The 12,953-nt window shown below is 38.6% G+C and overlaps 1 protein-coding gene across 4 annotated transcripts in view; it reads left to right on the top strand.

The window, feature by feature from the left end:
• SEC24D (SEC24 homolog D, COPII component) overlaps window positions 1–12,953 on the top strand; it is a 111,220-nt gene that overhangs the window by 26,877 nt on the left and 71,390 nt on the right. For all 4 annotated transcript variants that reach the window (XM_027103602.1, XM_027103603.1, XM_027103605.1 and 1 more), the window contains one exon: window positions 7,166–7,277. In XM_027103602.1, the coding sequence (XP_026959403.1) occupies window positions 7,166–7,277 (112 nt within the window). The remainder of the gene's footprint in view (window positions 1–7,165; window positions 7,278–12,953) is intronic.

Below are 12,953 nucleotides of genomic sequence, written 5' to 3'. Positions count from 1 at the left end.
ACTGTTTTCCATAGTGGCTGCACCAATTATATTCCCACCAACAGTGTAGGAGTGTTCCTTTTTCTCCACACCCTCTCCTGCATTTACTATTTGTAGACTTTTTGATGATAGTAATTCTGACCAGTGATACCTCACTGTAGTTTTGATTTGCATTTCTTTAATAATTAGTGATGTTGAGCATCTTTTCATGGGCCTTTTGGCCATCTGTATGTCTTCTTTGGAGAAATATCGATTTAGGTCTTCTGCCCATTTTTTGATTGGGTTGTTTTTTTCTTTGATATTGAGCTGTATGAGCTGTTTGTATATTTTGGAAATTAATCCCTTGTCAGTCTCATCGTTGGCAAACATTTTCTCCCAGTTAGTGGGTTGTCTTTTTGTTTTGTTTATGGTTTCCTTTGTTGTGCAAAAGCTTTTAAGTTTGATTAGACCCCATTTGTTAATTTTTTATTTTATTTCTTTTGCCTTGGGAGACTGATCTAAGAAAATATTGCTATGATTTGTGTTGGAGAATGTTTTGCCTATATTCTCTTCTAGGAGTTTTATGGTGTCATGTCTTATATTTAAGTCTTTAAACCATTTTGAGTTTATTTTTGTATATGGTGTGAGGGAGTGTTCTTACTTCACTGATTTACATGAGGCTATCCACCTTTCTCAGCACCACTTTCTGAAGAGACTGACTGTTTTCCATTGTATATTCTTGCCTGCTTTGTTGAAGATTAATTGACCATGGGTGTGTGGGTTTATGTCTGGCCTCTCTACTCTGTTCCATTGAGCTGTGTTTGGTTTTGTGCCAGTACCATACTGTTTTGATTACAGTAGCTTTGTAGTGTTGGCCGAAGTCTGGGAGGGTTATGCCTCCAGCTTTGTTCTTTTTCCTCAGGATTGCTTTGGTAATTCTGGGTTGTTTGTGGATCCATATAAATTTTAGGATTATTTGTTCTAGTTCTGTGAAAAATGTCTTAGGTAATTTGATAGGATCACATTAAATCTGTAGATTGTTTTGGGTAGTATGGCCGTTTTAACAATATTAATTCTTCCAATCCAAGAGATGGAATATCTTTCCATTTTACTTTCTCTTTCTGATATTTCATTATTAGTATAAAGAAATGCAACAGATTTCTGTATATTAATCTTGTATCCTGCTACCTTCCTGAATTCATTTATTAGTTCTCATAGTGTTGGTGTGGAGTGTTTAGGGTTTTCTATATAGAGTATCATGTCATCTGCATATAATGACAATTTTACCTCGTCCTTCTAATTTGGATACCTTTTACTTCTTTTTCCTGTCTGATTGCTATGGCTAGGGCTTCCAGTACTATTTGAATAGAAGTGATGAGAGAGGGCATCCATGTCTTCTTTCAGAATTTAGCAGGAAGGCTTTCAGCTTTTCACTGTTGAGTATTATAATGGCTGTGGGTTTGTCGTAAATGGCTTTTATTATGTTGAGATGTGTTCCCTCTGTACCCACTTTGGTGAAAGTTTTTATCATGAATGGATGTTGAATTTATCAAATGCTTTTTCTGCATCAGTTGAGATGACCATGTGGTTTTTGTCTTTTGTTGATATGGTCTATCTGATTGATTGATTTGCATATTTTGAACCATCCTTGTGACCCTGGAATGAATCCAACTTGATCATGGTGCATAATCCTTATTATGTGCTGGATTCAGTTTGCTAATATTTTGTTGAGGATTTTTGCATCTATATTCATCAAAGATATTAGCCTGTAATTTTCTTTTTTTGTAGTGTCTGTCTGGTTTTGGTATCAGGGTGATGATGGCTTCATAGATTGACTTTGGGAGTGTTCCTTCCTCTTCAGTCTTTTGGAAGAGTTTGAGAAGGATAGGTGTAAGTTCTTTGTATGTTTGGTAGAATTCCCCAGTGAAGCCATCCATTCCTGGAGTTTTGTTTGCAGGGAGTTTTTTTAAAAGTTACAGATTCTATTTCACTTCTAGTGATTGGTCTGTTCATATTATCTATTTCTACTTGACTCAGTTTTGGCAGGCGGTATGTTTCTCGATATTTGTCCATTTCTTCTAGGTTGTCCAATTTGTTCACATATAACTTCATAGTATTTTCTTATGATTTTTCATATTTCTGTGGTATCGGCTGTTATTTTTCCTCTTTCATTTTTTGTTTCTTTTTTAAATTTATTTATTTTTCTTCTTGGTGAGCCTGGCTAGAGGTTTGTCAATTTTGTTTGTCCTTTCAAAAAGCGAGCTCTGGTTTTATTGATTTTTTTTTCTTTTTCTTTTTTTTCTTTTTTGGATCTCTAGTTTATTTATTTCCTCTTTGATCTTTATTCTTTCCTTCCTTCTGCTCACTTTGGGTTTTGTTCTTTTTCTGATTCTTTTAATTGGTAGTTTAAGTTGTTTGAGATTTTTCTTGTTTTTTGAGGAAGGCTTGTATTGCTATGAACTTTCCTCTTAGAACTGCTTTTGCTGCATCCCATAGGTTTTGTATGGTTGTGTTTTCATTGTTGTTTGTCTCGAGGTATTTTCTGATTCCCCGCTTGATTTTATTGTTGACCCATTGGTTTTTTTAGTAGCATATTGTTTAGTTTCCATGTAATCATTTTTTTTCTCATTTTTCTTCCTGTGGTTGATTTCTAGTTTCATACCATTGTGGTCAGAAAAAAATGCTTGAAATAATTTCTATCCTCTTAAATTTGTCCTAGTATGTGGTCTGTCCTAGAGAATGTTCCATGCATGCTTGAAAAGAATGTGCATTCTGGGTTTTTTGGATATAGTGTCCTGTAGGTATCAATGAAGTTCAACTATTCTATTGTGTGATTTAGGATCTCTGTTACCTTATTGGTTTTCTTTCTGGAAGATCTGTCCATTGATGTCAGTGGAGTGTTAAAGTCTCCTACTGTTATTGTATTCCCCTCAGTTTCTCCCTTTATGTCTGTTAGTATTTGTTTTATGTATTTAGGTGCTCCTATATTGGGTGCATATATGTTAACCAGTGTAATATCCTCTTCTTGTATTGATCCTTTTATCATTATATAGTGTCCTTCTTTATCTTTCTTTATGGCCTTTGTTTTAAAGTCTATTTTGTCTGATATGAGTATTGCTACCCTTGCTTTCTTGTCGTTTCCATTTGCATGAAATATCTTTTTCCATCTCCTCACTTTCAATCTATGTATGTCTTTCACCCTAAAGTGGGTCTCTTGTAGGCAGCATATTATAGGTTCCTGGTTTTTTTTAATCCAGTCTTCCACTCTATGTCTTTTGATAAGAGCATTTAGTCCATTGACATTTAAAGTAATTATTGATAAGCATGTATTTATTGCCATTTTAAACCTTGTTTTGCAGTTTATTGTGTAGTTCTTCTTTGTTCCTTTCTTCTGTTTTTCTTTTGTGATTTGATGGTTTTCTTTTGTATTATGTTTAAGCTCCTTTTTGTTTTTTGTGAATCTATTGTATGTTTTTGATTTGTGGTTACCCTGTTTTTCAAGTATGTTAACCCATAACTATTTCTACCTTCTTTAGACTCATAGTCATATAAGTTCAAATACATTCTAAAATATCTACATTTTTTATGCCCTTCCCCCACATTTTGTGATTTTGATGTCCTATTTTACATCTTCATGTTTATTTTATTTGCTGTTCATTATAGTTATAACTGCTTTTATAAAAATTTTCTTACTGGCTTATTTAAGTGATCTTCAATCTTTTTATATATTTGCCTCTCCTATTGTGTTTTTCCCTTTCCTATAGATTCTTGCTTCTTTTCTGCTTAGAGAAGACCCTACAATATTTCTTTTAGGTTAGGTTTAGTATTGCTATCTTCTTTTAGTTTTTGCTTATCTGAGAAATTCTTAGTTTCTCCTTCTATTTTAAAGGATAATCTTCCTGTGTAGAGCATCCTAGGTTGCAGGTTTTTCCCTTTCAGGACTTTGAATGTATAATGCTACTCCCTTCTGGCCTGCAACATTTCTGCAGAGAAATCAGCTGATAACCTTATGGGGGTTCCCTTGTACTGACTCTTTGTTTTTCTCTTGCTGCCTTTAGAATCCTTTCTTTATCTTTAACTTTTGCCATTTTAATTATGTTATGTCTTATTGTGGGTCCGTTTAAGTTCATCTTGTTTGGGACCCTCTGTACTTCCTGTACCTGGATATCTGTTTCCTTCTTAGGTTTGGGAAGCTTTCAGCCATAAATTCTTCAAATATGTTTTTGATCCTCTTTTCTCTCTCTTCTCCTTCTGGAACCCCTATTGTATATGTGTTGGCATGCTTTGTATTATCCAGTAGATCTTGTATGTTCCTTTAATTTTTTTCTTTTTTTTTTTTTTTTTTTTACATTTGTCTTCCTGTCTGCTGTTCTGATTGGGTGATTTCTATTATTTATCTTCCAGATCACTTATTTGTTCTTCTGCATTATTTGGTCTGCTATTCATTGCCTTTAGCTTGGTATTTATCTTGGCAGTTGAGTTGTCTAATTTTGATTGGTTCCTCTTTATAGTTTCTAGTTCCTTGTTACAGTGACCTGCATTTCTATAGATAAATTTTCTTAATTCCTTCAGCATTTTTATTACCTCATTTTTGAACTTGGGATGTGGTAGACTGGAGTTGTCTTTTTCATTGTTTATTCTTTCAGGGGGTTTCTCCAGTTCTTTTAATTGGGAGTAGTTCCTCTGCTTTTTCATTTTACTTAAATTTCTCTGACTCTGTGAATTTAGGAGAAACAGTTATCTACTGTGGTCTTGAAGGGCTTTTTTTAATGTGCGAGTGTCCTTGTGTAGACTGTGTGAGTCCAGTATTTTTGATATAAGGGCTGTTTTTAGTATGGATGTCTGCCACGTCCTTCCTCAGAGTGTTCTGGCTGTTGTCCCCTTGATACGGGGTGTGTTCGGTGTTGTGACCAGAGCCTGCACTGGATGTTGGGTGGGGCCTCCTCTTTGCTATGTGGTTGTCACAGCCCTGTCATGGGCAGGGTCAGCTCCCCAGTTGTTGTAGTAGAAGCCCCTAGATCTAGTTCTAAGCTGAGATGTGAGATCGGTGGGACTGGAGTGCTCCCGCTGGGAAAGGAGGCGCTGTATATTCCTCCCCAGGGGCTTTCCGCTGCAGGCATGCAATTCTGTGAGGATTCTGTGACGCCACCCACCACTTGGTGTGCTTGCCCACAAAGTCCACCACTGCTGGTGTGCCCCCTGGACCTTCCCCCACTGTGGGAGCACTGATAATTGACTGGGATGTCAGCCCCACCTCTGGTGTGTGCCTGCTGCCAAAGCCCACTGCCACCAGAGGCATGACCCGCCAGGAGCATGCTGCTAATGGGGCTTGTGTGGCGGACCTGTGCTCCGTCTTGCGCACACCAACAGTGGAGTCCCCAACCACACTCCAGGCCCCCTGGGCTGCCTCTGTGCAGCCAAACTGAGTCCCCTCCCTGGGTCTGTCCACTGAAGCTTATGTTTCAAGACCCAGCCGCTGTGCACACCAGGAGGCACATGTCTCGGGCTAGGAAGTGGGACAGCATGGCAGCCCTCAGAGCTGGTCCCTCTCTGTGCTGCCTACCAGCAAGCCAGAACCTACACACTCCTCCCGAGCAAAGTCCAGGCCTCTCCAACTCCCTCTCTGTCCCAGCAGACCTCCCAGCAGGGGAAGGAGGTTCCCAGGGTGAGAGAACCTTTCCTCCTTCACAGCTCCCTCCCAGGGGCACACGTCTCATCCCGATTCCTCCTTCCTTTTTGTTTATTCCCTTTTGTACTACCTGGTTACATGGGGATCCTTCTTGCAGCTTGGATCTTGTGCCAGCTTTCAGTTGGTATTCTCTGAGAATTCTTCCACATGTAGATGTATTTTTGATGTGTTTGTGGGAGGAGGTGAGCTCCACATCCTTCTACTCTGCCATCTTGATCTCCCTTCACATTAATAGTTTCTTTAGGGCCACAAAAACTTCGTATCCTCCAAGGCTACGTGTTGCAGTCTGGGCACTCATCTCATTTCTCCCCTTTTTTCCCTCTTTTTACTGCCTCCTTTTTTTTTTTTTTTACCCCCTTATCTCTTGTCACTTTTATCCTATAAAGAAAGAAGTGAGGACAGGGAGAAGATAAAGAGGAAGAGAAAGATCCCTTTATTATTAGAATTCCTTCTTAACTCCATGCAACTAGATTTTGCTCATTATTTTCATCCCTAGACAGTTACAACAGAAAGGCAATGTTTTGTCTCTATAGTCTTCATCAATAAATGTTTCAGTAGAGAAATATAAGATGTTTCCAAATTAAAGGACAAAACTTAAGGGGACTTCCCTCGAGGTCCAGTGGTTAAGACTCTGAGCTTCCAATGCAGGGGGCGCGGGTTCAATCCCTGGTTGGGGAACTAAGATCCCATGTGCCGTGCGGCACAGCCAAAACAAAAAAAAAAGGGGGGACTTTTGTTCTCATTTCTATATGATAGGCAAAAATCATATGGGAACACGATATTGTTTGTTACTTTTGTCTCAAGGAGCAGGGGTGTGGTGGAGGAAACTTGAAAGGCAAATTGAACATCAAGAGGGATTTGAGGAGAAAAGTCTTCTTCAGCTTATATATTTTAAATCATTTCTTCTGAATTTATTTTTAGCCTTTTAGAGTTTTCTTTAACTTCAAAAAATATTTTCTTTGGGCTTCCCTGGTGGCGCAGTGGTTGAGAGTCCGCCTGCCAATGCAGGGGACACGAGTTCGTGCCCCAGTCCGGGAAGATCCCACATGCTGCGGAGCGGCTGGGCCCGTGAGCCGTGGCCGCTGAGCCTGCGCGTCCAGAGCCTGTGCTCCGCAACGGGAGAGGCCACAGCAGTGAGAGGCCCGCGTACCGCAAAAAAAAAAAAAAAAAAAAGTATTTTCTTTTAAAAAAAAAGGTATTTTCAGTTTCTTATCCTATGAGAATCTTTTCCCAAAAAACTCTTATCTATGGGCCCAAGAAACAAATTGAATAAAAATAAAAAAGATCAGGTCAGAGCTCAAGAGCATTACAGAATAGAATTTGGAAGCTACTGGCATAAAGTTGTGAAAGTAAGCAAAAGTGGGACTGAAGACATGGTGGGTTCTCAACGAGAGTTTGATCTGAAATGAGCTGAAAGGATTTAGAAAATGCCTTTGTGTGTGCATGTGTGAATAGTGTGAGGGGAAGGTTGGGAAGTTTTAACTTACTTTAACGTGCTCTTGATCTCTTATTTATCAGATCCAGGTGATCGAGAATGACAGAGCCACCAGAGGGGGACAGGTTTATACCACCAACACCAGAGGCCAGATCCCTCCCCTGGTCACTACAGATTGTACGATACAAGACCAAGGTATCTCTTTTCAGTTACGGTTTTGACTAAGGTCTTAGTATTTCTCACAATTTTTAAGCAAATACATTGATACCCTTCAATAATGCTGTCACTGATGGGCAACCCCTTTATAGCTGGTTAACAGGAACTAATTTGCCATTAATCAAGTAAAGAGAAGGTACTGTCGTCTGAGTTCTACTGTATTCTCTGCTTGTAAAAATCTAGAGAGTTTCTGGTGAGGCACAGTGCAATGTATCAATTTAAGAAAATTTTAAATTTTAATTTATGTGTTTAAAATTGTTCATGCCCTACTTTGGTTTAATTTATTTACTACAGTGGAAACCTGGCAGTATGACATGAGCAGAGCAGTAGGGGATTGAGTACTTGAGTCAGCAGACCTGGTTCTAGTCCCAATGACATTTTTTTCAGCAGGTCCCTTAACATTTGGGGTTCTGGTTTCCTACTTTTAAACTGGGATGAGGAGAGGCTGAGCTCTGTCTCTACTGACTCTGTCCCATGTCTGCTATCAGTTTCATATATCTGTCAAGCCTCGTGCAGGTTTGATCTTTCTGGGAATATATTATTCTGTTATTTATGGCAAGTTAAAATATAGCCTGATGAGATGTGGCATCTCAGATTCTGAATAAACCCTTTTAATGGGTCATATACTCAATCCTGGAAATATAACATTGGTATACAGGCAATCGTGTTGTCTCATCTCAAAGTTGTCAAGCCACCAGTTTCCAGACGGGGCTCCCCTCCCTTCAGTCCATCCTCTGTGCTGCCTTCGGCACTGTCCTTATAGGGCAGGCAGCACAGTGAGGCAGAAAGCGCTGCGATTGGGAGCCTCACACGCCTGCACGCAAATCCAGGGTCTCTTCCTTAGTGTCCTGAGCTCTGCTTATCCCACCTCTCTGAACCTCAGTGTCGCCCTCTGTAAGATGTTAGGACTAAGACCTGCCCTGCAGGGGCAATGTACGGGTTAGAGATGACTCGTGTGTGCGTGTGTGCGCACGTATGTATGTTTATATGTATGGGGGCTCGACATGTAGAAGGGGTTGATGTAAGTCACAGATGATGTTACTGTTATAGGTATTAATATTAAAACACACTTCAGATTACTTCATTTTCTATTCTAAAAATAATTTGTTCCTGACTACTTACAGAATCCATCCAAACTTAAATGAATTCACATTTGTTAAGCATTTAGGACCTGGTATATAATAGGTTGAGGTATATGAAATTACTGATTTTTTTCTATTATTGTTGACCTACAAGGATGGCAATTTCATTTCAACCTAATAGTAAGTGTTATGTTCGTGTTTTTAATATTTATTTATTTATTTAATATTTTAGTTTGAGGCACTTTGCAGACCTAGAGAATATTCCTTACCAGCCTCATCTCTCATCTGTTTCTTCCTCTGCATCTGCCTCAGCCATACCAAACTCATCCCCTTCCCCTCCTGTCTCTGATTCTCACTTTGTACTGCTTTCTCTGCAACGGACTGGGGACTGTTTTTTGTTCACTGTTGTACCCCTAGAAATTCCCCTGGTATCTAGAATATAATGGTTGCCCAACAAATATCTATTGAATACCTGTATTTGGTATATATAAGTCCCACCTTTCTAGTTGGGAAATTCTTAGTCCTTCTAAACTCAATTTAATTTTTTCTTCGAAATCTCCTACAGTTTCTTCCCCCACAGTGCTTTGTATTCACTTCTTTCATAGCTCTTGTTCCATTAAATTTTACTGTGCTTTGGGTCTGTCTTTCCCACGAGCCTATGAGCTACTTAGGAGCAGGATCGTACTTGTTCATTCATTCATTCACTTATTCAGCAAGTATTTATTCAGTACCTATTACCAACGTGGTTAATATTGATCAAGTGCTTGCTATGCATTAAGATGGTCTTCTAAACACCTTATGTGGCTTAATCCCCCCTGTAACTTAATGAGATAAGCATTAATATCATTCTCATTTTACAGAATGTGAAACGGAGGTGCAGAATGCTTAGGTAACTTAAGCAAGATACGCAGCTAATGGGAAGCAAAGCTAGAATTTGAACCCCAGCATTCTGATGCTAGAGCCCATGCTCTTAACCACTCACGTACTGCCTCTATTCAGAAATAAAAGTCACGGTTCTATCCTTAAATGGGTGTACAATCTGGCAGGGAAAAAGAGATAACTTAGTGTTAATTAAACTGTTATAATAGCAGGATAAAAGGAATATTGCTGTGGGAACTTATATGTCAGGTAACTAACCCAGCCTGTCCTGCTAGAGTGGGGACAACTAAGCTGAGTCTCAAGTGAGCAGGTGTAAACCAGAACAAAAGTGGAGACGTTGGGAGAGGAAAAGGTTGCCCGGCCGCAGAGTGGGTGTGCTAAGGTTTGGCAGTGGGAGAGGGTGTACGTGTTAAGGAGCACCATGTGCAGAGTTTTTTGTTTTCTGTTTTATTTTTGAACGTAGAGGTGATCTTATTATTGTGGTTAAATACACCTAAAATAAAATTTGCTGTGTTAATAATTTTTAAGTGTACAATTCAGTGACATTAGTTACATTCACAGCATTGTGCACCATCATGATTATCCATTTCCAGAAGGTTTTCACCAACCTGCACTGACACTCAGTACTCAATAAACAATCACTGCCCACTCCTCCACTCCACCAGTCCCTGGTATCTCATATTCTACTTTCTGTCTCCATGAATTGGCCTGGTCTAGGTGCCTCACATAAGTGGATTCATACAATATTTGTCCTTCTGTGTCTGGCTTATTTCACTTAGCATAATATTTTCAAAGTTCGTCCATGTTGTAGCATGTATCAGACTTTCATTCCTTTTTAGGGCTGAATGATATTCACTTTTATGTATATGCTGCATTTTGTTTATCCATTTATCTTTTGAAGGACATTTGGGTTGTTTCCATCTTTTGACTACAGTGAATAGCCATAGCTATGAACATTGGTGTACAGGTATCTCTTTGAGTTCCTGCTTTCAGTTCTCTTGGGTGTATACCTAGGAGTGGAACTGCTGGGTCATATGGTACATGTAGGGAAAGAGTATGAGGAAGAAGCAGAAAGAGAAGGAAAGACTAGGATGGCAGGGTCCACATCATTATCTTCTCTCTATAGCCTGCAGCCCAGCCTTTGGCAAAAAGAAAGACCTGCCTGCCATGGAGGGAGCCCCGAAGTTGGCCCAGTCACATCCCATTTGCTGTAAAGCCCCTTCCTTTAGCCTGGGTTATTTGTTAATACTTATTAGTAGGCTTTAAAAAAAATTTTTTTTAATTGAAGTATAGTTGATTTACAATATCATGTTAGTTTCAAATGTACAGCAGAATGATTCAGTTTTATATAGATTCTTTTTCAGATTCTTTTCCTTTATAGGTTATTACAAAATATTGAGCAGAGTTCCCTGTGCTATGCAGTAGGTCATTGCTGATTATCTATTTTATACACAGTAGTGTGTATATGTTAATCCCAACCTCCTAATTTATCCCTCCCCCACCCTCCTTTCCCCTTTGGTAACCGTAAGTTTCTTTTCTATGTCTGTGTGAGTCTCTTTCTGTTTTGGAAATAAGTTCATTCCTGTCTTTTTTTTTTTTTTAGATTCCACATGTAAGCGATATCATATATCACATGATATTTGTCTTTGTCTGGCTTACTTCACTTAGTATGATAATCTCTAGGTACATCCATGTTGCTGCAAATGGCATTATTTCATTCTTTTTTATGGCTGAGTAATATTCCATTGTATAACCATACCACATCTTTACCCATTCATCTGTTGATGGACATTTAGGTTGCTTCCATGTCTTGGCTATTGTAAATAGTGCTGCAGTGAACACTGGGGTGCACGTATCTTTTCAAATTATGGTTTTCTCCAGATATATCCCCTGGAGTGGAATTGCAGGATCATATGGTAGCTCTATTTTTAGTTTTTTGAGGAACCTCCATACTGTTCTCCATAGTGGCTGCACCAGTTTACATTCCCACCAACGTAGGAGGGTTTCCCTTCTCTCCACACCCTCTCCAGCATTTATTATTTGTAAACTTTTTGATGATGGCCATTCTGACTGGTGTGAGATGATACCTCACTGTAGTTTTGACTTGCATTTCTCTAATAACTAGGGATGTTAAGCATCTTTTCATGTACCTTTTGGCTATCTGTAGGTCTTTGGAGAAATCTCCATTGAGATCTTCTGCCCGTTTTTTTGATCGGATCGTTTGTTTGTTTTTGATATTGAACTGCATGAGCTGTTTGTATATTTTGGAGATTAATCCCTTGTTGGTAACATCATTTGCAAATATATTTTCTCCCATTCTGTAGGTTGTCTTTTCATCTTGTTGATGGTTTCCTTTGCTGTGCAAAAGCTTTTAAGTTTAATTAGCTCCCATTTGTTTATTTTTGTTTTTATTTCCATTACTCTAGGAGACGGATTGAAAAAGATACTGCTGCAATTTGTCAAAGAGTGTTCTGCCTATGTTTCCCTCTAGGAGATTTATAGTATTCGGTCTTACATTTAGGTCTTTAACCCATTTTGAGGTTTTTTTGTGTGTATGGTGTTAGAGAATGTTCTAATTTCATTCTTTTACATGTAGCTGTTCAGTTTTCCCAGCACCACTTATTGAAGAGACTGTCTTTTCTCCATTGTATATTCTTGCCTCCTTTGTCGTAGATTAATTGACCGTAGGTATGTGGGTTTATTTCTGGGCATTAGTAGACTTTTTAGGATGTAGCCCAAGGATCTCAGACACACACAGAAATTCACAGATATAAATAAAGTATAGAAACAGAAGGAGCCTTGGACTTCGTTTAGTGTGCTCTCTCACTTTACAGACGTGAGGGCACTAAGGCCCAGAGAGGTTAAGTGATTCGCCCAGGGCCACACAGCTGATTAGTGGCAAAGCCAGTGAAGAGAAACACCTACTTCAAGAATATTACTCCTTTGCCTTTGGCTGCAGGATCTAATTTAAGACTCAACTTGTCCTTTGTTTCTGTGCTTCTGCCCATCCTACAAGACCCTGTTCAAGCACTGCATCCTTTGTGTAGTCAACTCTGATCCACGTGGCAGACTCATTGCTTCCCTTGGGCCACTTCATAATTGATTTGCTCTTCTGTGATACTTACCAGCCATGTTGTAATTATCTGTTTTATTATTATTCTCTTCTACCAGACCTTGAAGCCAGAAGCTTCATTCTGTCCTATCTCTAAGCTTCTAGCATGGGGATTGGCTTCATAAATATTTGTTGAAGGAATAACTTATTGAATGTTTTTAGTCAGATTATTCCATAAGTTTCTTTATTAAGCATATTAGGAATTTTGGCTCTTAATTACCAAGGTTGCTAAATTATCTACTATTACCTTACCTTTCACGCCCCACTTCTGTATACTGGCTTAAAAAACAAATTCTTCATTGCTTTTTAAAAATTTTATTCTTTGTGTGCATTGTCTTCTTGTAACAAGTTTGTTTAGTCACCTTCACGAGCTCATTCATATGCATATTTCACTGTAAAAGATAAGTGTTTTAAAGATAACAAATAATTTCAATATATTATTGGAAATGTTGAGTAGTGAAAATTGAGTACAATGAAAAAATATACTTTAAAGTATTCAAAAATTCTTATTTCCCACTATGTGTAACTTTGTGTGATGATGATAATGAGGAAGATTTTATCTAAGTTATATGAAATATACAA

This window comes from Aethalodelphis obliquidens, unplaced genomic scaffold (genome assembly GCF_003676395.1).
Source record: "Aethalodelphis obliquidens isolate GAN/ISIS:26980383/991018 unplaced genomic scaffold, ASM367639v1 scaffold6, whole genome shotgun sequence".
NCBI lineage: Eukaryota > Metazoa > Chordata > Mammalia > Artiodactyla > Delphinidae > Aethalodelphis > Aethalodelphis obliquidens.
Note: the sequence above shows the minus strand (reverse complement) of the source record. Positions and strands in the feature narration are given on the sequence as shown.